The following is a 24,991-nucleotide window of genomic DNA, read 5'->3' as shown; positions in this document are numbered from 1 at the left end:
AGATGGAGCAAGAGAAGATATCTGTAAACAAATCAGAAGTTACCCTAGAGGTGAAGATGGGAGAGATGGGAGCTCAGTCTATGGCAGTGCTATTCGAAATGGAAAGAATAGAAAGAAGGAGATGAGTGTGAGGCAAGCTTGGGTGGTGAAATTGACAGGACCAAGGTCTGGTGTGGATGGGGTGTAATGTAAACAGAAGTCACTGAGATGACTTTTCTGTTTCTGGCTTGAGAAACTGGGTATGTTAAGATATTACTCACCAGATGAGGCAACACTAGAAGATAACATTTCCAATGGGGATGGGGAGGGCAGGAGGGGTGTAGTATTGGACCAGTTCATTGTGAGATGTCCTTGAGCTATCAAGAGGAAAGATCAAAGGACCGGTTGGATACACAAGTCTCGTGCTCAAAGTGTAGGATTTAGCTGAAGACATTAATTTGAGTTATTGATATATAAGAAGTGACATTTTAAACTGTGTTTGGGAGAAGTTTTCTAAGGAGATTTATAGCATAATGAAGTCAATATGTAATGGCTGAATAAAGAAAGGTGAACCTGTAAAGGAGAATGGGGGGGGGGGGATGGTGAGTAGCACCTAGGAAGCAGAAGGAAAATCAAGTCACAAAAGTCAAAAGAAGCAACTGTTCCAAAAAGGAGGGCATGACCACCACATTTAATACATTTGAGAGGTACAGAACAATGAAGACCTGAAAGCATTCACTCTATTTAACAACAGGCTGGTAACTGGATACATTAGCAACAGCCAGTTTGGTGGAATAATCTGAAAGAAGTTCAATTGAATGGGTTGAAGAATTAATGGGATGAGAAGAGATGGAGTGAAAATATAGAAACTCTTCTAAGAAATTTAGCTCTGAGGTAGAGGAGAGAGGTGAGTGGAGGCTGGAGAGGGACATAGTATCAAAAGGATTATTTTTTTTAATTGGAAAGATTTAATCATATTCAAAGGCCAAAGAGAAGAATCCAGTTGAGAAAGATCTGAATGAAACCTGACACTCTAATTACCATTTACCACTAAAATGGACCTCCATAAGCTTTCTAATATCCCTTGAAAAAGCCCTTCCTGTTAACAGGCTGGAATGAATTTGTTGTCAGCTAAGAACACTGCCCAAAACAAAGGTGGTTTTGTAGTCATGGACTGAGATCTTTTTTTTTTTAAGTTTTAATTTTTATACAATTTTTAAAGGTTGCTTTCCATTTGCAGGTATTACAAAATATTGACTATATTCCCCATGGAGATTCTTGAATTAGGATTTTGAATATGGGAGCAATGGGTGATAACAAAGTGAGGCGTGACTGCAGGAAGTGAGTTGGAAGAAAAGTTCATTGGTAGTTAGGAGAGGCCAGGATCCCGCAGTCCCGGGATGATGGCAGCATGTCAGCATGAAAGGAAGATTTTGAGCCCCGTCTTCCGGTGGGCGTGGGTCTGCTGCTCAGACCTGACTCACTCGGCCAGTGATGGCCACCCCAAAGCTGCAGACTCTATGTGGGCCACCTGCCCAGCCTCTCCTCCTGAGTGCCAGGCTTCCAACTACTGCTGCTGCTAAAGCCACCTCATGGGCACATTAACCTGCCAAGCCCATTCCTGCCTCTGGTGGTTACTCATTCTGGTTCCCTGAATTATATCTTGGCCAGGTGTCTGCAAACTATGACCTATACAGGGATGATACTTCTGCAAAACTGAAAATACTTACTGTCTGGCCCCATATAAACAACAGCTTGCTACCCCTCAGATAAATCATCACATCTTTCCAGTTGACAGTAAGATCTATAGTGCAATTTTTTAAAATTCAGTTAACCCTGTCGTTCACTTCCCTAAAATAGCTGCAAGATTATAGTTTAACAGAAGCAAAAAGTTATATTTGAGACGTGTTTTTAAAATAATTATTTATAATGTCAAAATGGTCTCTTCAACAGCAAAGAAACAGTCCAAACCCTCTCAGGGAAGGATTTCCTTTTTGCTCTATATCGCTCAAGTGAGCAGTTACCTGAATCTTCATTTAGAAACCAAAACTTATAATATTTTTTTAGTATTAAAGTTGTTTATCCTGGAATATTTGGAAAATATAGAAAAGTATAAGACAAAAACTTAAATTATATACATATCCCCCATACACAGAAAACTTCTATTAGCATTCTGGTGAATACACTACCTACCTTCTTTCTATACATTTGTAAATAGAGAGAGAAAAGCAATCTATATTACTAAATAGTGACCATATAAATATTTCTTTGTATTGATATATGTGAATATTTATAACCAATTCTCTTCTACTGAGTACCTAATTTCCAATTTTTCACTCCTATAATAATTCATCCTATAATAACAATCTCTGATTATTTCCTTAGAAAAGGTGGATACCATTTTGTTTTTCTTTCCCCTGATCAACTCAGTGTATGGTAGTCTAATCTTCACAATACATTATGAGCTCCTACAGGTCAAGTTATAAAATATGTTAATAGACAAGCAAATGTAAGGCAAAAAAGTCTACAATTACTATCACCAAAGAACAGGTCCAGTCATTGTGTAACGTTATTTGCTCTTTAGCTGTGAATTGGAGTCTGATGATACATTTGAGACGATAAATATACTTACAACACTGAAGAGAAAAACAGGTTCACATTTATCTCTAAACGGCTGGAGAGTCACAATGCTGTCAGCTTCTGCCTAAAAAAATTATTTCATATAATGATAAAGGACACTATATTCAAGTCATTTGATGTACTACATTCAAAAAATGCAGAGATACATGAAAATTTTTATGTTTACTACAATATTTCATGAGTATGTTATAGTTGTATTTAGAATCAAGTTACACATTCTGGCAATTCAGACTCTCTCTCATTTGGCTCCAACCTTACTTCCCACTCTTCATCCTTATAGTTCCCAACCTGCAGCTAAACTCATCCCCTCATAGACTGCTTTATATATACTGGACTTTTCCCCTTGTTTCCTGCTCCTGCCCTTCCTTTTCCAACCCAGCTCAAGTGTCCTTCCTCCAGGAACTCTGCCTCGCTCCCCCTTCTGCTGCAAATCATCTTCCCTCCACTTAACACTTCATCACCCTTCTCTCAGGGCACCAACAGTCCCTTTCAACACTGTACTACTGTTGTGAGAACCTAGTTCATGTCCTCTGTTAGAAAGGTAACTACATGCACAGAGAATCATACTCACCCTTGCATGTCACTCCCCACCTTATCAGTCAGAGCTTCCTAAATGCTTTTTGAATAAACTGGTTGTCAGATTTAAAAGCCTTTGATTTTAAAGTTTTCCCACAAATTTCAAGTTGTCTTAAATTGATTATCAACAACTATGTATTAAATAACAGTGTTCCTGCAAATTAATTTAACATTTCTTGGGCCAGCTATCAGGATGTGTGTTATAGGATCTTCTATATAAAAGTTGCTTTTTGGAACCTCGAGCAATTGTTTCCAAACTGGGTTTCTAGAGGTTCCTCAACCATGGCCAAAGATAGTGAGGTGTGAGCCCAGGCAGGGTCCCTCAGCCCTATGTCAGCCAGAGGGGATGTGTTGTAGTCATTTTTTTAACACATTGGATTCTACATCACTTTCTTTCTTTCCCTTTCTTTCCTTCCTTCTTTCTCTATTTTTCTCTTTTCAAAAAAGTAGGTTTCACTGCTTTCAAAAAAAAAAAAGAAAAAAGCTTAAAAGGAACTACTCTATAACATTAAAGGACAGTAGTCAAAGATTACATTTAAAAGCAGTTTAGCCATCATTGTTGCAATTTAATATTATAGCAAAGTACTAGTAAATAAAGCATATAATTAAAAACTATAATACATAAAAATTAAAAACTATAATACATAAAAACTAAAAACTATAATACATGACATTTATTGAATTTTTATATGTATAGACACAATGTTAGTACAAGTCTTCAACTCTTTTAAAAGATCACATAATAGAAAAAATTTTATACTAACCATGCAACTTAGGGTGATTTCAATAGGTAATTAACCTCATAGGTTTTAGTTTTGGATTCGTTTACAAGTTCAGAAAGGGTCTTTCTTTAGTTAACGGCAGGAAATAAAATATCCAGCAGAGGGCACCCCTCCGTTGTTCCCAATGAAGATTTGGAAGCTATTATACATGATCTTTTATTTTTTTTTAAATAAGCAGGTCATAGAAGAAAAATAACATCAGTTTAAGTGAATGTTCTATTGTTGGTTGTGCTCAAACAGAAGAGAAGCCATTTAGAGACAATGCACACATTTTTGTTGTTGTTGTTATTGTTGTTAAATTCAACAAATGAACAATATGAACATATTTGGGATATAGTTTGAATAGTTTATTAGCTCTCCCTGGTGGAATAGATATAGTGATGAAACTGATTCGTGTGAGGCAGGTTGAGGAAGTCTGGCTGGCTGGGGTACTGCTTGGAGGACACAGTCAGAAGGCTCTGGGTGGGAGGAGCCCTGTCTTCTCACATAACCCTGTGCTGTGCTGAAATGGTAGCCCAAAAAACCACATGGGCCAATCCTCCTGGACCCACCCCTCAGCCTCCACCACAGTGCCCAACCCACACGCATACCCCAGGTTTGTTCCTACTCTGGCTCTGTAAACAAGAAGGGATTTAATGACTCCAGACCCCCTGGGAACACAGCATCAAATTACACTTTCCTCTTGCCTTGCTTTCTATGCACCAGTTCCCTTCCAGGTAGCCAGACAAGTGAGCAGGGGTTCTGCCTGCTGTCTCTCCCCATTGACTCCAATTTCCTTTTTGACCTGGAGTTTCTTCATGATCCCTAGACCATGAACTTGCACTCCTATCACTTCCAGACAGATTGCCATGAGTCATGTCAATTTTCTGACCCTTGATTCTCCATGATCCATTTCCCAGCTGTTAGATCCTTCTGTTATTGTCTTATAACTTCTTACACCAACCCACTGTCTACTGCATATGGCAATTCCCTTTAGGCCTCATTCTCTGTCCTCTGAAATTAATTTTCCTCCCTGTTGTTGTTGTTTAGTTGCTAAGTCGCGTCTGACTCTGCAATATCATGGTTTCCCTGTCCTTCACTATCTCCCGGAGTTTGCTCAAACTCATGTCCATTGAGTCAGAGATGCCATCCAACCATCTCATCCTCTGCCACCCCCTTCTCTTTTTGCCTTCCATCTTTCCCAGCATCAGGGTCTTTTCCGATGAGTTGGCTCTTCACATCAGGTGGCCAAAGTCAAGTCAAATCTAGAATCACAATCCAGTTCTACTCAAGTGGTTCTGACTCTTCAGAGTTAAGGTTGTAATATAATGCTGCCCTTTAAAAACTTATATGGCCCTTATTTCAAAAGACAGTCAGTCTCTTGACAAAATGAGTTAATGATAGTATATAACCACCTATTCTCTCTTTTTTTAAAAAGTTTTCTGTTTTCTCTTTGTTGGGTCTTCAGGTTTTTTTTGTTTTTTCTTCTTCTTTGCAACCCACCTTCTTTAAGAGGAAAAAATAATAAAAGATGAGTTTCTAAGCTTTAGACTGTTTATTTGTAACCTTGAACTAAGAAAAAGAAGCCCTGTAAACAGTGTGTATGCAGAAGAGGATGGACAAACATAAGTTAAAGTCAGTAAGCAAGTTCATCACAAGGCTGGGGTTGGGAGATGTCAGGAAGGCCTGTGTACATGAGAACATGCAATAGATTGAGGCTTCATATTTGTACCAGGGATTATGAGTTTTAGGGATAAGAAGTAAAAATACATGAGTTATCTGCTTTTGCATCTTAGGTCTAGCTGGCCTGGACATGTTTCTGTCCAATAGAAATAGAACATGAGTCACATACATACTTTTAAATTCTCCAGTGGCCACATTTAAAAACTAAAAAGAAACAGGTGAAAATAATCTAACGATACATTTCACTTAGTCCAATATATCCCCAAATGATCATTCTAACATGTAATGGATGTAAAAAATTATTAATGAAGTATTTCACATTCTTTTTTTTTCACACTGTCTTCAAAATCGAGTTGTATTTTATACTTAGGATGCATCTCAATTTGTGGGCTAAATTTTAATCATAAATAATTGACTTCTAACTAGATTTCATAAATTCAAAGAGGTAGAGTCACATATCTAACATTAACTGGGTAAATAACCAGAGTCCTACCCCAGGCTTTCTAGTAAATGCTATTTGCAATCCTTATTCTGAACACACACCATATGCTCTGGTGAAAATAAATATGGCAATAAACAGATACCCATTTTTATGTTTTTCTAACACTCAAAATCATGGTAAATGATCTTAGCTTTATAGGAATGGGACAAAAATCACATTTGTTCTCAGACCTAGTGGAATTAAATATACAGTAAATTACCAAGTAAACACTGTCCATTTTGAAGAGTTGACAGATTGCTTAAATTAAGACAATCCTCAACATTTAAAGTAATAAAATAATAGTTTAGTGGAACTCCTTACTACAGCAAAATGCAGAAGTTCATCTTCGTTCAGCTCATTTTTCAATTTTCTGAATAAGGTTTGCATTGCTTTGCAAGGTCCACACCAGGCTTGGTAAACATCGATCACTACAAGATGATAATATTCATGAAGGAACAGAGGCAAAATGTCTTGATTAGCAGCTTCTCCTAATTCTTAGGGCAGAGAAAAGACAGAACAGGTTTTTACTCTGGGAAGTGGGGAGTGGTGCTCAGTGTTGGGGTGCCACAAGATGCCCTGAGCCTAACTCCAGGTGGCAAACACCCAGGAAGCCTAGTACCTGTTAGGCCTTTGTTCTGCATCATCTCATCCCACAGGCTTTGATTATTGATGACCGCCTGCAAAAAGGAAGGGGCTGTCAAAAGTCTTCAAGGGCCAATGCTCCAAGTAAAGAACTGTTGATGTGTCATGCCTACCTGTAACTGGATTTCTCGCTTTTTGCTTGCCATTTATCCACTGTCACACGAAAGAGGGAAGAAAAATAGAAAACAAATAAAAGGAAATTGAAATAATGTTTATTCATTCAAGCAGCATCTTAAGTACTGCAGAAATTTTCCCTCAGCAATATTGGATTATGTACTTTCCCCTCTTCTGGAGAGAGAAGAGTTGTGGTCTCTGAAGAGCTCTTCAGGCTGGGCTCTTGCTAAATGCTTGTAGCAGCCATACTATCTTACCCTCCCAATAATTCTGAAGCAAAGTAAGTCATAAAAGAAGCAGACTCACAGATATAGAGATCAAACTACTGGTTACCAGTGGGGAGAGAGAGATGGAGGGACAACATATGGATAGGGAGTTACAGGTACAAACTATTGGATGTAAGGTAGGTTCAAGGACGTATTGTACAACACAGGGAATACAGCCAATATTTTGTAATCACTGTAAATAGAAAGTAACCTTTAAAAATTGTATAAAAATTTGAACATTTTTTTAAAGGTGCTTTATAAGGTGGGCAACCAGTTGTATGTTTTGCAAAACTACGGCTGGCTCCATAATGAACCCTCTGTCCTTCATTCTATATTTCCTGGGACTGAATTCCCATAAAGCAGTAGCTTCTAAGAGAAAGAAGTCAGAACTGTTAGCAGACACAGGTTCTTAAACAGAGTTTTGTTTTCCCTGGAGGATTATAGAGTGTCTGTCTGTGTGCCACATGTTAATTGTCCATGAACATGAACATGGATCTTCCTTGGGTTCCTTTCCAAGATTTAATTTTTAGAGCAAGGCCACCAGTGTGTTCTGGGCACAGCATAAACTCTGGGCAGATGTTAAATCAGTGAGGCCCAAACATCCTGCTCCCTGGTGTCAAGGTTGTTTACACATGGGTCCAACTGCGTGTGTCACTGGACACTAGTGTGTACAAAGGCGTGACCACAAACAAGACTACACCCTGCAAAAGGAATTCTTTCACCAGCGTTGCACAAAACAGACCCTTGTCTAGCTGCTAGATTCCGACGTTTCGAGAACAGGAACTCAAAATCCCCCGAGGGCATCAATCCCTTACCGAGGCCTGTGTTTTCGCCGGGTAAGTTCAGCCAAGCGCAAGTCCCTGGGGTGCGCAGCAGGCCTGGGCGGTGGCGGCCGGACTCCCGTGGCGCCGATGCTGGTGCTGGTGATGGTCCCGAGGATGAGAATGGATGCCGGGATGGTTCGGGCAGCGGAAGAACACCAACGTTTCCCTCCACCCGTCCGCCTGCCCGCGAGCCCCGTCCCCGCCACCCCACGGACCGAAATCCCAGCGCGCAGGCCTGGGCGGCAGTTACAGAGCAGTTGGCTCCCAAGTTCGTCCACCTCCTGCTGCCTCCTGGCGCCTGGGTACCTTCAGCGTCTCCCCTCCTCCGCCAAAGTGCGCTGCTCAGTGCAGATGCCATCATCTCCTGCGCTTGACGCCGGCCACGCTGCTCACCAAGGGCAGTGTGAACCCTCTGCGCCTCTGGTTGGAAAGAAGGGCTCCCAAAAGTCCAGCCCAGCCAATCATCCAGATTCCCTTATGCCTACCTCCCTTTTTCATCTTTAAAAAGTCGTTTAGAAAGCACTTTAGACTTACAAGAAAATTGCAAAACCAATACCCAGAGCTTCTATACGTTCTCCCCTTACCTTATCTTTCACAATCATAGTATAATTATTGAAGCCAGGAGGCTAATGTTGATACAATATCAGCTACACTACAGACCTCATCAGGTCCTTTCCATTTTCCCAAGAATGTCCTTTTCCTGGTCTGGGATTCAGTCCTGAGTCCTACATTTCATTCACTTCTCCTTGCTCTTCTCGCATCTAGGACCATTCTTCTGGACTATCTTTATCTTGTAAAGCCTTGGTGTGAGTGTGAGTTGTGAGTGTGTGTGTGTGTGTGTGTGTGTGTGTGTGTGTGTGTGTGATTTCATTATGTCATTTGCAAAATTTATATCAGGAAATTTTTAAAGAAACAACAAAAAAAATACTCTCTTTTCATGCCATATGAATTTGATCATTAAAGTTACTTTAACTGCCTTTTCAGCTTGCTCTTTTCTCTCTTATCCTTAGGATTCAAATACACCAAATACATTAGGTCAGCTCACCATTCTTCATGATGATTTTTTGCTGGTTTTTTTTTTTTTTTTTTTTTTTTGGTGTTGATGACTTTTTCTGTGAGTTTTTAACAAGGATTGCCTTTTAAAACATTTTATTTTATTCAAGTATAGTTGATTTACGATGTTGTGTTAATTTCTGCTGCACAGCTAAGTGACTTGGTTATACATATATTCTTTTTCATGATGGTTTATCCCAGGATATTGAATATAGTTCACTGTACTATACAGTAGTACCTTTCTGTTTATCTATTCTGTATAAAATACTGTGCATCTTGCAGGGATTGCTTTTAGTATGAGCATCTGTGACATGGTTTCCCTGGTGGCTCAGATGGTAAAGAATCTCTTGCAATGCAGGAGACCTGGGTTCGATTCCTGGGTTGTGAAGATCCTTTGGAGAAGGGAGTGACTACCCAGTCCAGTATTCTTGCCTGGAGAATTCCATGACCCTGGAGGGCTACACACTCCATGGGGTTACAGAGTCATACACCGCTGAGCGGCTGACCCTTTCACTTTTTTTCCCTTTCTGTGACAGGACTGCAGAAGCATGGTTACACAGTGATGTCCCATGTGCCTTTGCATGGTCCATCATTATTTACAGCACCAGACAGGTTGTATGTTAATTTCTCAAATTAGATTTCTTACTTCCCTCAGCAGAAAACCTGAATCTATATCTATGATTATCACAATTCTGGGACCTGAATGTCTCATCAATCAGTTTTTAATCCACACAGAATTCCAATGGATGGCAAGCACCTCCTGCCACTAAACCAATTGGAGGAGAAATGTTTATAGTCCCACTTCAGAAATGGGACAGCCCATCTTTATTTCTAGCAGTATACAAGTAGTTTCAGCCACCTGTGAATCACCTCTCAGCCTCAGAGTGTGCGGACTGGCAGGGATGTAGAGGTCGGAATCCCAACCCTGTCTGTGAAAGTTGGTTCTCCATTCTAATACTCCAGCGAATCCTTTCTGGTCCAGTAATGCTCACCCCATGATTTCAATTTCCTGTGGTGCTTCTCTCTCCTAGATATTTCTTTCTCCTAGTTTTCAGCTAAATTTAAAATTGTTGTACTAAAAATTTGAGTTATTTTGTTCAGTATTTCCACATATTTAGACCTAAACTGGGCATCTTTGTGCAGCAGCTCTGTCAACCACATTGACTGGATCTTAGCCTGCTGATTTTTCATCACGACTTCCCCTGTGATTATTGCTTCCCTTAGCATTTTGTGATTCTTCACTTGGCTTAAAAATCCAACATTCCTCAAGCTTTCTCTAGCGTCCTACAGTAGGTAATTCTTAGAGATGGTGCTTCGGAGGCTCCCTTAGCTCCTGCCTCTCCAGGGGTCTAACTTCCTTTTCCCATTGCCCCATGATGTGTTCTTTCTCATCACCCCTCCTCAGTGGGAGACTAGTTCTATTCTGATAGGGTGAGTGGCTGGCTTGGCTCGGGAAGTATTCTGTGCCCACTTTTATGGGGGGTGAATTCTCTGGTAATATCTATACTTAGAGTACAAGTCATGTGTGTAACTTCCAGTTTATTTTGTGTTTTTAGCAAGTTTCACATGGGTCACTCCATTTCTCTGAGGTGGCATCTTTCTCACTAGCTTTTTAGTTGTCTGATTTTCTGGAGAAAGACAAAACACAACTCTAACTGCCAACACTCCCTACTCGGGTTCATCCTGATTCTGATGATCCAACCTGGGAACACACCTCCCACCGTGAATTGCTCCATTCACAATTTGTTTGGGTTTGGGGTTTTGGTTTTGTTTTTTATTTTGTGTGGGGGGCGGGGTTGGCTGCACCATGGCAGCATGCAGAACTTCTCAGACCAGGAATCAAACCCATCCCTGCTTCACGGAAGCACAGAGTCTTAACCACTGGGCCACTAGGGACGTCCTCTAGTTTGTTTTTATAATATATGTTACTGTTTCTTGATTTTAGGCTAGCAATCAACCTAATATTTGGAGTCCATTTCACAAGCTTTAGTGTTTTTATCCCAGTTCTTCTCATAGGTTACCCCAGAAAGCCATCTGGTAAACCTCTGGGGAACCTAAGTTTTCCTTTGGACTCATGTTGACAACAACATAGGTACCAGAACCTTCCTCTTTAGGAACCTCTTCCTCTGTTGACAACTATTAAGATGGATCCAAGTCAATTTACTGACAATCTAACCTTGGTGAAGCAGCAGTGATTGAAAATATATAATACTCCTTCTAAAACACCAGACGGTGAAGTGCAGGGACAATACGTACTCTTGATATATATCCTTGATAGGGTAAGGTCATATTCAGAAATTCTCTTGCAGGTAATTCTGCTCATCTACTTGGTCCACTGTGGGAATAAGGAGCCTGTCTACAAAGGTCCATTGCATCTCTTAACCCTATAGTTGCTTCCTGTACTCCAACCCATATGCAGAATCTGAGAACCTTTTTTTTTTTTAATGAAATTTGTTAACCTGAAAAGATGTTATTGCGCAGCACCTACAGGAAGCATTTAGCAAGTGCTACAAATATTCATGCACATGTTTCAATATCTTCACATAATGCTTTTACTATTTAAGGGAAAACATCACTACTACATACAATCTATTCTCAAATGATCACATTTACCAGAGTTCAAGACATGCAGGGCAATAGGTGAAATTGAGTTTTTAAACATCATTCCTACTAATTGCACAAAGCTTGAATGTTGAGGCTTTGAAACATAAACTTGATACGCTTTTGGTTTGGGTCTTCCTAGTAGAGACTTCAAGGACAAGTGCTCTCTGAAACTGTTATTTAAAAGAAAATGTATTTATATTTGATTAAAGGAGACTGTAAGTTAAAAATGCCAAAAAGTCTGTGAGAGGTTTTACTCCTGAAGGATCTAGTACTGTTTTTCTTCTAGAGTATATTTGACATTATCTTTCAAGTTTCATTCAATTTTCATTTCAATTCAATTGAAAGACAAAATCTTTCAAGTTTCATTCAAAATGCTTTTTCCTACATTGACCTGCTACTTTGCTTGTTTGTTTTGGCCCTCCCACAGCACTATCTATAGCATTCAATTTTTTTCTTGTCTCATAGGTTTATTAGTATCTTACTGTTTCACTTCTAGGTTCTCTGGATCTCTGAATATATATGAAGGCCCATAGGAGAGGAACTGGGTTGTAAAATTGCCAAATTACTTTCACTTTGATCTCTTCTTGTGGTTATCTCTGGCACCTGGCATCATCACTTGCACAAAAACACTCAAAAATTAGTTGGCAAATTAGTGCATTTGGAAACAGCAGACATTCTTGACACATTTGCAAACTGCTCGGTGAGGATTCCTATTTTTGAATTTAAACAAAATTCCTATTTTTAAATTTAAGCACTCTGGTTCAGGTCATTAGATGATAAAGAAAATAAATACTGTAGGGATTTACTTTAAGTTCATTACTTGAGCTAGAGATAGAAACAAACTAGTCTATCTAGGAGAAATTTATGTACATTTTTGTTAATTTTCCCTATCTCCTTCAGATCAAACATTCTAGATTCTGAATGCCAATTTAAATGTCATTCAAATAATAATACTCTCTTTTCACACTAAATAAAAAAATAAGGTTCTGAGAATAATTAAAACATGTAATATTATAAACCCTAAAGATAAAGAAATAAATATCATTTAGTTTCTTCTCTGCTCTCACTGTCTGGCACCGAGGCTTGTCATGCTAGAGGAAAGGTGTTGTGATAGAAGTCTATGTAAAATAACAGGGGGGTTGGTTAAATAGAAGTTCATAACTCAGTTTGGAAATAGGGAAGGGGCACCACGAGATCTGGCCCATGCCTTTGGAAAAGACAAGTAAGAATACAGTAAGTTCCCTACAAGTTCTGTTCCAAGAGCATATTCTTAAGTCTAATTTGTTCAGAAACCCAACAAAATTAGCCAACTAATACCATCAGCTATATAGTACTGTACTATAATGAGTTTACAATGCTTTTCACACAAATAATACACCAGAAACAAACACAAAAAATAAAAAAAAATTTTTTTTCATCTTATATTCAGTACCTCGAAAAGTACAGCTGTGCAGGACAGCAGTTGGCATAAAGTTGGCACCAAGTCAGCAGGCAAGAAGAGTTACTGACTGGAGGAGGGAGAGGAGGTGGAAGACGTAGAACTGAAGGATCATCAGCCATAGGAGATGGAGGGCAAGTTGCAACATGTGAAAACACGTTCACATCTTTGAAAGTTCCCAACAGGAAGGTTCCTATGTAGGAGACTTAGCGTAGTTAATTACTCCCTCCACTCACTGTAAAGGACTGGAGGCAAGAGCAGAAGGTATGACAAAGCTGAGCACAGACCACAGAGTGAGGCCCCTGGGATGAAGGGGGAACAAGGAAGGAAGATGACTATGAGGTGGAGAAAACGGGGTGTGCCAAGTCGTAGAGGATGAAAGAGTCAGACACAGAATTGTGATTGTGATGCTAGACTGAAACAAAGGATCTGGGTGAGGTCCCTATGAGTTCAGAAAGGCCGTCTGTGGCTGAAGCACAGAGGTCCTGTAAGAACAAGATTATGTGTGGGCTTCATATGAAAACAGTGTCAGTGTTCTCAAGGCTTAAAGTGGGAGGATTTAAAATTGACAGTTGACATAAAAAGATTTCAATTCTAGGAAAACCACTGTGGCATCAGCCTGGTAATGGAAGCAAATATGATTGGTGGGGGGCGATGAAACAGGAGGTAATAGATAGAAGACTATTTTAGCCACCCAAGAGAGCTGGGCTAAAGACCTCAATGAAGGCAGAGACTAGAGGTACAGGGTAAAAGATACAGGTTCGTGGAATACCTGGGGGCTGCTATCAGTCAGACTTGGAGACCGACTCTTTGTCAGGGTGAGCAAGTGGGAGAAAATACAGAAATAAGTTTCAAGTTTGAGTGAGTGAATGATGCTTTTCAAATAAATGAGAAATACAAAAGGAGGATCAGACCTGGAGCGAAAAATGTGAGTTCAGGTTTTAGGATGACAAGATGGAAAGAGAAGACTCGCTACCATTATTGACAGTCAAATCCCCAGTAAACAAGTAATTGTGCAAGATGGCGTTCAGTTCAGTTCAGTTCAGTCGCTCAGTCGTGTCCGATTCTTTATGACCCCATGAATCGCAGCACGCCAGGCCTCCCTGTCCATCACCAACCCCCGGAGTTTACTCAAACTCATGTCCATTGAGTCAGTGATGCCATCCAGCCATCTTATCCTCTGTCGTCCCCTTTTTCTCCTGCCCCCAATCCCTCCCAGCATCAGGGTCTTTTCCAATGAGTCAACGCTTTGCATAAGGTGGCCAAAGTATTGGAGTTTCAGCTTCAGCATCAGTCCTTCCAATGAACACCCAGGACTGATTTCCTTTAGGATGGACTGGTTGGATCTCCTTGCAGTCCAAGGGACTCTCAAGAGTCTTCTCCAACACCACAGTTCAAAAGCATCAATTTTTCAGCGCTCAGTTTTCTTCACAGTGCAACTCTCACATCCATACATGACTACTGGAAAAACCATAGCCTTGACCGGACGGACCTTTGTTGGCAAAGTAATGTCTCTGCTTTTAAATATGCTATCTATGTTGGTCATAACTTTCCTTTCAAGGAGTAAGTGTCTTTTAATTTCATGGCTGCAGTCACCATCTGCAGTGATTTTGGAGCGCAAAAAAATAAAGTCTGACACTGTTTCCAGTTTCCCCATCTATTTCCCATGAAGTGATGGAACCAGATGCCGTGATCTTAGTTTTCTGAATGTTGAGCTTTAAGCCAACTTTTTCACTCTTCTCTTTCACTTTCATCATTAGGTTTGAGTAATCGCACCTTCTGGCTCAACCTTGCTCTGTGTGACTGGTAGTTTGTGAGTAAATAAGGTTATTACACCAAGGCTTTTTCTAGAGACTTTCCTGGTGGTCCAGTGTTAAGATTTTGCCTTCCAATGCAGAAGGCACAGGGTTTGATCCCTGGTTGGGAAGTGAAGATCCCACATGCCTCAGGATCAAAAAACAAAAACATAAAACAGAAGCAAATATTGTAACAAATTCAAAAAGACTTCTTAAAATGGTCCACATCAAAAAACTTTTTTTTTAAAAAAAGGCTTTTTCTAGCTAATTTGTGCTCTTCCTGCACCCAACACACACATTTTCTATAAAATCCCCAATGAAGCAATATTAGATATGGTAGTTTTTGTAATCTTAGGCAAATTTCTTAACCTCTCTGCAGTCTTTGTTGTTGTTTAGTTGCTAAGTCACATCCAACTCTTTGCAACCCCATGGACTGTAGCCCACCAGGATCCTCTGTCCATGGGATGTTCCAGGCAAGAATACTGAAGTGGGTTGCCATTTCCTTCTCCAGGGGACTTTCCTGACCCAGAGATCAAAACCGAGTATCCTGCATTGGCAGGTGGATACTTTACTACTGGGCCACCAGGGAAGCCGCTCTGTAGTTTTTACTGGAGCTAATAATAGAGCCTATTTAATGACTGTTGTGTGGATTCAATGATTTAAAAGATAGAAAATGCTAAAAACCATCTCCAGCTTATGGTGAGTATTCGATTATTGTTTTCTATTGTCGTGCAAAGATATAACTCTAAAATATTTTGATCAGCATACCTGTGTGGAAGTCCTGTCTACTTAAAACTTGCAAAACTAACTTTTCACAAAAATTCCTATCTAGTTAAGAATTGAATGGAGATGGTAGAGAAAGAAGGCAGGGGAGATAGGAGTGGGCATGGAGAAGGGAGAAGAATTGCATGACTGAAATGTTTTCAGATGATCAATGCTGATATCCTTTTACACAAACGATTCAGTGATTGAGCAATAAAAGAAAGAAAGAAAATTTGATTACAACCTCTGTAAGCAGGTCATCTTCATGCACGTATGCTAAGTCACTTCAGTCGTGTCCAACTCTGTGCAACCCTATGAACTGTCGACCACCAGGCTGCTCTGTCCAAGAGAATCTCCAGGCAAGAATACTTGAGTGTGATCTTCCTGACCCAAGGATTGAACCCACATCTTTAGGAAGATGGGTTCTTTACCCCTAGCACCATGATATTATCTGAGACAGATTGCTGAGCCAATAGATAAGAAAAAAGATCATGAATAATTATGACATGTTGTTATATATTAAATTCCTGCGGTTCTGGCCAAGATGGAACGATGGAAACCAGACTTACCATACTGCCTGGAACAATAACAAACTGACAAGATACGTGTAACAGTGGTTTTCAAGACATTGGACGAAGATCAGGTAAAGAAGGGCAATGATCAATGAGAGACAGGAAATCGAGGAGATGAACCCTCTGATTGCTTTAGATCACTGCCTTGTACGTTTCCAATGTGCCACATAGGGAGGAGGACCCAGGTAGAACCAGGCACAGTCCCGGGGTTAAGGAGGCTGAGCTGAGAATGCAGGCAATGAGAATTTTTAGGGAGAGGTAACAGAAAACAGAGAGCAAAGCAGAGAGAACTCTGGACACTTGTATCACCACCCTCTCCTTGGGTGTTCAGCTGAGTCCTGATCTGTCTAGGGAAGGAAGAATGAACATTAGAGGACTAGTGGGAATTGTGCCCATTGCTCACATAGGGTTGGGAATAGTACACATTCCCACCAGACTTATTGAAGAATTTAATAATTTATGGGACACTAGGTATAGAACTCAGCAAGTTCTTGCTTGAATAATGTGGAATAAATAGCTCTAGATGTAATACTGCTCTGGACCTGCCTAACAGATCTTAAAAACAACACCTTAATGAGGAACAAACTGCCTTCCAGAAGAAAGCTCGAGAATACTTACAAAAATACAAAAATACCTAATATCCAATGAGGTAAAATTACAGTGAATGCTAGTAGAGGGTAGGAAATAATAAAATTTACAGTGGACATAAATAAAATAAAAAACATGGAAAATCAACATAACAGAAAGTTGATTCTTAGAAATGATAATAAAAATTAACTTTAGCTCAGCTGACAAAGAAAATAGGGGAGAAAACACAAATACACAAAATCAGATAAAAGAGTGAGAAAATTACTACCAAGCTTGAAGAAATAACTAAGGATTTTAAGAGAATACTATGAACAACAGTTCACTAATAAATTGGATAACTTAGGTTAAATGTGTAAATTCCTACCAACATAATATTACATAAAATGATTCAAGGTGAAAGGGAAAATCTCAACAGATCTATAAGTAAAGAAATGAAATCACTAATCAAAGACACTGCAAAGAAAAAGAATCCAGGATCAGATGACTTCAAAAATGAGTTCCAGCAAACGTATAGAGAAGACTTAATGTCAATCTTTCTCTAACTCTTCCAGAAAATAGAAGAGGCATACTTTCAAACTCATTTAATGAGGCTAAAAATACCCTGAAACCAAAGCTCTAAGTAAGAAGACAGTGGAGGAAAAGAACTGCCAGCCTAGAATCCCATGCTCAACAAAAGTATATTTTAAAAGAGAGATGAAATAGCAACTTCTAAAAAAATACCAATACATATGTTAGAACTCCCTTTCTGTGGTCCACAGCCAATCATTTTCCTGCTAATTCTTTTTAATTTTTGAAAAATTTTTCATGGGATTGTTTGCTTTTACTGATCCTGACCGCCAGATTTTTTACCGTGTTCTAAACAAATTCTCTTTTATGAAGTTTTCAGTATGAGCTTCATCTCTGAAATTTTTATGTTGCTTATTCTTTGAAATGTGTCAGCTTATATTTTATCATCTTCTGGACATTTTTTTAAAAATTGCATCTTACCATCAAGTTTGATCTCTGATTTTTTGCTTCTGTTTTATGAGCAATGACTTCAATAAAGCATATTTTTGAAAGTAGGGGTCTGTCAACATTTTTCTCCATGATTCTCTACCCAGAAAATCTTACTTGTATTAACCACCTCAACAGTCTCCCTTGCCTTCTGGTGAATTCTGCAAATTGAGAACATCACCAAAACATTGGAAGGGTGGAGAAGAATAAGATGATGGTATGTTTTCCACTGGTTTATTTTCTACAGCTTTGCCGTGGGATGATTGATTTCTTGGCCTAAGGTCATAGCTTCTTTCAAAGCAGCTCACTCCACAATTGGGCTTCCCTTGTGGGAAAGATTGAGGGCAGGAGGAGAAGGGGACAACAGAGGATGAGATGGTTGGATGGCATCACCGACTCAATGGACATGGGTTTGGGTGGACTCCAGCAGTTGATGATGGACAGGGAGACCTGGCGTGCTGTGGTTCATGGGGTCGCAAAGAGTTGGACACAACTGAACGACTGAACTGAACTGTGGCTCAGCTGGTAAATAATCTGCCTGCAACACAGGAGAACTGGGTTGGATCCCTGGGTTGGGAAGATCCCCTGGATAAGGAAAAGGCTACCCTCTCCAGTATTCTGGCCTGGAGAATTCCATGGACTATATAGTCCATGGGTTGCAAAGAGCCAGACACAACTGAGCGACTTTTACTTTCACTCCAGAATACTCCTGTTTCCAGTTTTTGGTCACCAGTACCCCTGTTTGTCATTTTGGGCATAAGGATAGTGACAGCACTACTATCACTAGCCTTGGAGTGCCATTGTTTTGGATTTCCCTGCATTGTATACACTTCTTTATAACTAGTCTCTGATCATTGTGTTATCCTTGAATTAGCCTAATTTGTGTGGGACTTCATTTCCTGGTGGGATCTTGACAGGAAATGAATACTTGATCAGCTCACAGTACTTTGTCCAACTGATATCCCCTTTGTAAGTCTTAAGCACTAAAGATTCTGGATTTAGTATAAATAAAGTGGGTAGAGAGTTTGTCTTTGTTTTAGCTCCATATAAATGAAGGAGTTAATAGTAACCTTTTATGCATAGAGTTTTATTGAAGAAGTATTTGCTATCAAGTGGCAAAATGACTGCTTGAGAGAAAAAGAAAATTACTGGTAAATCAGCTAATCTGAAGATGTATCCTTGATCTGGTTAATATCTGAGATCTAGAGTACTCTCGATCTTAGTGGTTTTCACTCTGAAATATCAATATTTATCATCACCCAGATTGAGAGATACCAGCACAAACCTCCATCTGACTGGATTTATGAGGTCATTGGTTTATTACCTGTTGTGTAAGCAACTTCCACCCTGGGCAGAGGGCTCATAGGACAGATGATTACTACTTGAGGACCGAATTTGCAATTCCCAGATCTCACAATATTCAACCTTCAGAGTCTGATTTCACACTTTTCTATCTTCAAGAGCAGTTTGATTTTCAAGGGAGGATTAAATATACACAATCAAATAAAACCCATTCCTTTGGTCTGAAATGTGGAGAGTATAAGAGATAATTACACACAAACACACTTATAAGGCAATTTGATAAGGACAATAATAGATGGTCTGTACAAATACATTTGTTTGTTATGTATCTGATGGTAATATCTGATATGCTTTTCTATATTATCTTGATAGTTACATTTCATTACATTTCATCAAGATACTTTCACTAAAGAAAGAATGGTCTTATCCCTAAGAGAAAAACATTTTGACAGGGAATATTGTCATTGCTTGAATAGTCTTCAGGAACAGTGGATTTCAGATTATTTTGATCTTACATCCTTATCAGTAAAAAAAAAATTGTATATATCCCCATTAAGTAATATTTATACATAGTTTATACCCATACATTGCTGATAAGTTCCTTTATGAATATCAGTACAATAAACTATATTTTAATATAAAATAAATAGAAATAAATTTCTACTACTACTCTTTTACATTCCACTAAATTATTATTGTACCCACTCCCACTCTGAAGACTACTGTTCAAAAGTAAATGCACTAAAAAACAAAAGATTGTTCCCATATAACAGGTTTATGATATTGACCTTACAGTATGGTAAACTGTAGGTACTACGCAATTTCTCTCTGGCACAGGGGGTACAATTTCCCCTCCTTTTCCAGTAATCTACTTGACTTTCTGTCTGATAGACCCAGTAGAAAATCACAAGGAAATGAAAACTCAGAAGCCAGTTTCAAGATGCATGTACGTTTATAATTCTTGGTGGGTTTTTTTCATTTCTCTCCAAAATCCAGAATGAGTGGGAAGGATTTTTGATAAGAGGGTAATGGAACCAAGTCAAAACTTCCTGCTTCAGTGCTCTGGCATGAAGTCGTCTTGGCCAAGACTAAAGCCTCTAGCCAATTTGCTAAAGAGGGAAGAAGTGGTAAGCCCTCTTTATGGAGTGTAATTATAAGCAAAGCAAAGCGTAAGGACCTATCGATGTCTGTATTTGATAAGTAGAATCTGAGTTGGTTGTCTTGGTTGTTTTATTGCATTTAACTGACACTGACTGATTTTGTATAACACTACTGGTTATATATGGTGCCTTAAAGAAGCTTGAGAATAGTCCCACAGTCTCAGAGGCATGGCTCTAATACATTCTGCCAGCATGCTTAGACTAAATCCAGTTGTTTTCCGCCTTTTCCTATTTCTTTTCTTGCTTTATGGCTGCATGTCTGGAAAGGGAGATCTGGGAGGTAATCTCAGCTTCCTGACTACCTGTTATATCTTAATCAGAATCAAACCACAATGCCCCATCAATCCCGAAAGAATTTCCTCTAGGTCTCTTGACGTTCTGAGCTAATTCTTTCCTCCAGATATGGTAAAATATCAGTAATTTTCAAGATAGAGCCATCGCCAAGTTGACCATAAGTTGAATAAGTTAAGGCTTCTGTAGAGTCTTTATCTTTGGGTTCTCTGGACCTTGAAGAATATTCTAGGATCAAAGCTCAGTGAAAATAAATGCAAAGAAGAGAGTATACTGGGAAAGCCAACAGCTGTGCATAGTGGAAGTAAATATTACAAGAAAAAAAGAGAGATTTGTTGAGTCTGGATGGTTGGGATCAACTTGTGTAGCGTTAAGGCAATTGAACATGTTCAGGTAGTGAAGAACTAATAACAGTTTGTTGAGAAGAGAGAAAAAAATCAATCCTCATTACCTTTTTGTGAAAAAATCATTTTGGTGATGATTAAGAACAAGAATTTGAAAAATTTTGAAGCTGTGGAAGCAGCTACTCAACTGAAACTATTTTATCACAATAGTGAGAAACTGATTACAAAGCAAGTAACATAAGCATCTTTAGTGGATAACACCACCTACGAAACACAGCATATCCAGGCAACAGGCTGTAGTTAAAGCAACAAAAATTTCGTTATAAAGAACTAACTCAGAATTTTCTGTCTCTGAGTAATGTTGAATGAAGTGTATCCGGAAGGCATGGTGGGGTATAAAACAAACCACTATTATGAGGAGGAAGAAGAAGCTCTTGATTTGAGCTCTGTACTCTTGATGGGTCCACATGTCTGGCCAAAGAGCCTTTACCAGTTGAACAATGACCCACATCTGTATCAGAAAGAGGGTCATAACCGTTGTCATCATAATGACAATCATAGAGTAGTTCAAGATAATAAACTCCTCGCTTTTGAGGTCTTTGTAGAACTCGAAACACTGTTGTTCTGAGTAACTTGGATTAGTGCCATAGTGTAAAAAAAATATTGGCAAAAAAATGACACTACCCACCATCCAAATAATAATGCTTAAAACCACCACATGGTACTTTTGGAACTGAGTTTGGAGTTTCTTAAAATACATGAGCAATCGACTTACAATGATGGCCACATAGAAAACAAAGGTGAAATACATATGACCATATATTATGCTGCTAACCAATCGGCAGGTGAAGGATCCAAACTCCCAGACAACTAAGACATAATAGCTGAGGCGGAAGGGAAGGCTGAACAGGAGGATGGAGTGTAGCACGATGATATTGAGAACAATCGTGGCGACGATTGATTGGCTGTTCCTTTTGAGCATCATATAAGACATCGCAATGGCCCCTGCAGCGCCTCCCAGCAAAACCACACTGTATAGTGATAGGAGAATTGTCCTGCAGTGCCTGTCACAGCGACTCAGGTCTGTGTTTGAAGCGTTTGACAGGGTGCTCACATTGGTCAGCTCCATCTTTCACCACAAAATGCTAGGAGGCCATAAAACCTTAAATTAAAAGTTTTACAAAATTAGAGTGGATATATTAAAACTGCACAGCAACTGCCCATGAACTGAATACCCAATAAATATTGTCAGAGACTCATCTTCATTACTCAAAAATACTGAAAAGTCAGAGAGTGAAACAAAATGACAAAAATAAGATTGAATATAAAACTTGTCATTGGGCAGTCAGGCATTCTGTTCATGGATATGTCTAAATTCACGTACCAGCACAGGGCTGAGCATAAGACATATTATTCTCTGGTATAAAATTTAAGGAAGGGCTAGAGACTCAGTCATCAAAATGAATAACAGTCTAATGCAATATTTTTTAGAATCAAAACTAATGCAAAAAAATCATGATGAACAAAATAAAGTTTAAGTGATGGTAGGGCCTGTATGTACCCAGCAAACATCCACATCAGATCTATAAAATAAAGGCCATCCTTCCTATTGTCAGGAAATCCACTTTGAGATACTGTAGCGATCATGTAAGTCACATGAAATTGTTGTGAGAAGATATATCAGACACTTGAAAATATTTTCTGTGAACAGCTTTGAGGAAGAAGTGGCCTATAATATACATATCACCTTCACTCTTTCCTTCTTCCAGACTCTGAAACTTTCCTGGATTGGTGTGTTACATTTGGTAAAAAGTTGGAGTTTGAGTGTAGGTTCTGTTTAGCTTTCATTTAAGTTTTTCAGGTACTCGATGCATAAGGGGCAGTGATAGTATAGCAGAAAGACAAGAATGCTTGGCAATGTGCTTTGCCATACCTAAGTGCCACTCGGTCATTTGTTTGCTATTAGAGCATGCATAAGTCATCTGGCCTCACAGAACTCTAGCTATGAAATACAGAAGATCATACTGCCTACAATAGCTCAGCTGGTGAAGAATTCGCCTGCAGTACAGGACACCTGGGCTCTATCCCTAGGTTGGGAAGATCCCCTGGAGAAGGGAAAGGCTACAGAGAATTCCATGGACTGTATAGTCCATGGGGTTGCAAACAGTTGGACATGACTAAGCGACTTTCACTTCACATACTGCCTACATCACTGTAAAATTAAATGAGTCAGTGTGTTTGAGACAACTTTATATATATAAAAAAAGAGCTACTCAAAGTAATGACTCTTAAGGTGAAACAGCAAAGACAAAAAAGACATTATTTACTTTTTTCTCCTTACTCTACATAGGGGCAGATACACAGTTATGTTACATAAAATTGTTGTTGCATTGTTAAGTATATAATAAATATTTGACAATTAAAAAAAAACTTTTTCAGATCTTTGATTAGATCGTATGAGACCCAGGCTTCAACAAGTCAAACTTTCCCATCTGGAATTATCTGTGTTCATTTTCCTCATGTATCTGCTCTCCACGTGGTCAGAAGAAGTTTGAGCATATGTTTCTGAGGGAGTAGTTATTCCACAGTGAATACCTTAATATCTTAGAATTTTTCTTCTGCTACCATGGAATCTTCTTAGAATAATTAAATTTTTGCTTATAAAAAAATTTCCATTGGTCCTGTCAGGTTGACTACCCTCAAATAAGATTTTATTGTAATTTAGAAATAATAATTATATTTTGCATAACAATCTAAATTTTATGTGCTGAAATATACATTATAGCCAATTACATATACATAAAACACATATACTTATATACTTATAAGTATATAAGCTTATATACTTTTTGTGTGAAACAAAATAGTTTTATGTGACTTATGAAAAACAAATTCAAAACTACTAAAATTTTAAAATGTCAGTAGTCCTGCAGTCTAAGGAGACAAGATGTTAAGTTTGAAATGACTTTAAGGCAAGGAAAACTTAAATAATCTATCATGTCCAACCAGTTTAGGTGGTTTTTATATGCTTAACACTGAAGTTGCCTCTTCAATCGCAAATATGGGAATGAGATCTAGTTTGTAAGAATGTTATGAGAAGTAAGAAAGATTCCATGTCTAAAGAGCCAACAAATTCCCTGACATGGACTTGGTCTTAAAAGTCTCAATGCTACTTTTCCTTCTACAGTGTACACAAAGATATATCATAAACATAAAATTCCACCCTTTTGAAGTTCTCTCAGAATCACCCTATAAATATTCAAATGCATTGGGATAAATTTTTAGCAAAGAGAGGAGTTGGATCATCCCCTTCCCTTTCTCTCAAGACCTTACCCTTAGGACCGCCAACCCCAGGAAATTTCTAAGTATTTCTTTGCTTGTAAAAACCAAGCACTGAGATTTCTAGCTCTGTTTCTCATGCAGAAACCATTAAATGACCACCCAAACTACTTACTTGTTCTTTTCCTCTTATGATTTTCTGCTGGTGGAAGACTCAAGACAACCTGGTCATTTGTTGGTGATCTACATCAGAGCAGGTAAGAAGAATACTTTCCTAGAATCAAGTCTTCACTAACAACAGTCAAGGGAAGTCATGGGGTGGATAATGAACTGGTGAAGAGCTGAAGCTTTAGATTGAGAACTTCCGAAGTTACACAGTCAAGATGGAGGGTCCAGATAAAGCATCTGGGCCACCAACAGATGTTTATCTCTAAAGCTAGTGGTGAGACAGACTCAAATCATTCTTCTTAAGTTAGGACTTTCATTTTCACTATCCATTACTTCTTTGCAGTAATTTTTCTTATTAGCATGAAAAATTTAGAGCTTTTTTCACCCTCAGTGTTCCTTATTATATCCAAAATGTTTCATATTCAGTACAAGAGTGATGGAGAGGACTACTTCCTATGAGACTTTCTTATTCTCAGCAGTAAGCTCAAAATATTTATCTCTCTGGTGTTCAATTTCCAAAGACTCCCTTCCCTCAATAACTGCCATTTGGAGATATGACTCCTTTGGAGCTTGACTGTCTGGTGATGTAACTTCCATAAGAGGGCTCATTTTGTTTTTCTCAAAAGTCTTAAATATTCTTCTATCAGTCTTTTTACTTCCTGCTCTAACTGCATA

The 24,991-nt window shown here is 38.9% G+C and overlaps 2 protein-coding genes across 2 annotated transcripts in view; both read right to left on the bottom strand.

The window, feature by feature from the left end:
- NME8 (NME/NM23 family member 8) overlaps positions 1-24,525 on the bottom strand; it is a 52,334-nt gene extending 27,809 nt beyond the window's left edge. Inside the window, exons 1-5 of the mRNA XM_061165274.1 lie at positions 24,324-24,525; positions 6,876-6,915; positions 6,740-6,797; positions 6,442-6,548; positions 2,612-2,683 (exon numbers count right to left, since the gene is read on the bottom strand). Of these exons, the coding sequence (XP_061021257.1) occupies positions 2,612-2,683; positions 6,442-6,548; positions 6,740-6,797; positions 6,876-6,908 (270 nt within the window). The 5' untranslated portion in view covers positions 6,909-6,915; positions 24,324-24,525. The remainder of the gene's footprint in view (positions 1-2,611; positions 2,684-6,441; positions 6,549-6,739; positions 6,798-6,875; positions 6,916-24,323) is intronic.
- Positions 21,117-21,998, bottom strand: LOC133073021 (probable G-protein coupled receptor 141). The gene has a single exon (XM_061166530.1). It carries the CDS (start codon positions 21,996-21,998, stop codon positions 21,117-21,119), a length of 882 nt encoding a protein of 293 aa, XP_061022513.1.
- Positions 24,526-24,991: the final 466 nt, after the last annotated feature.

This window comes from Dama dama, chromosome 18 (genome assembly GCF_033118175.1).
Source record: "Dama dama isolate Ldn47 chromosome 18, ASM3311817v1, whole genome shotgun sequence".
NCBI lineage: Eukaryota > Metazoa > Chordata > Mammalia > Artiodactyla > Cervidae > Dama > Dama dama.
This window is presented reverse-complemented; position numbering and strand designations above follow the sequence as displayed.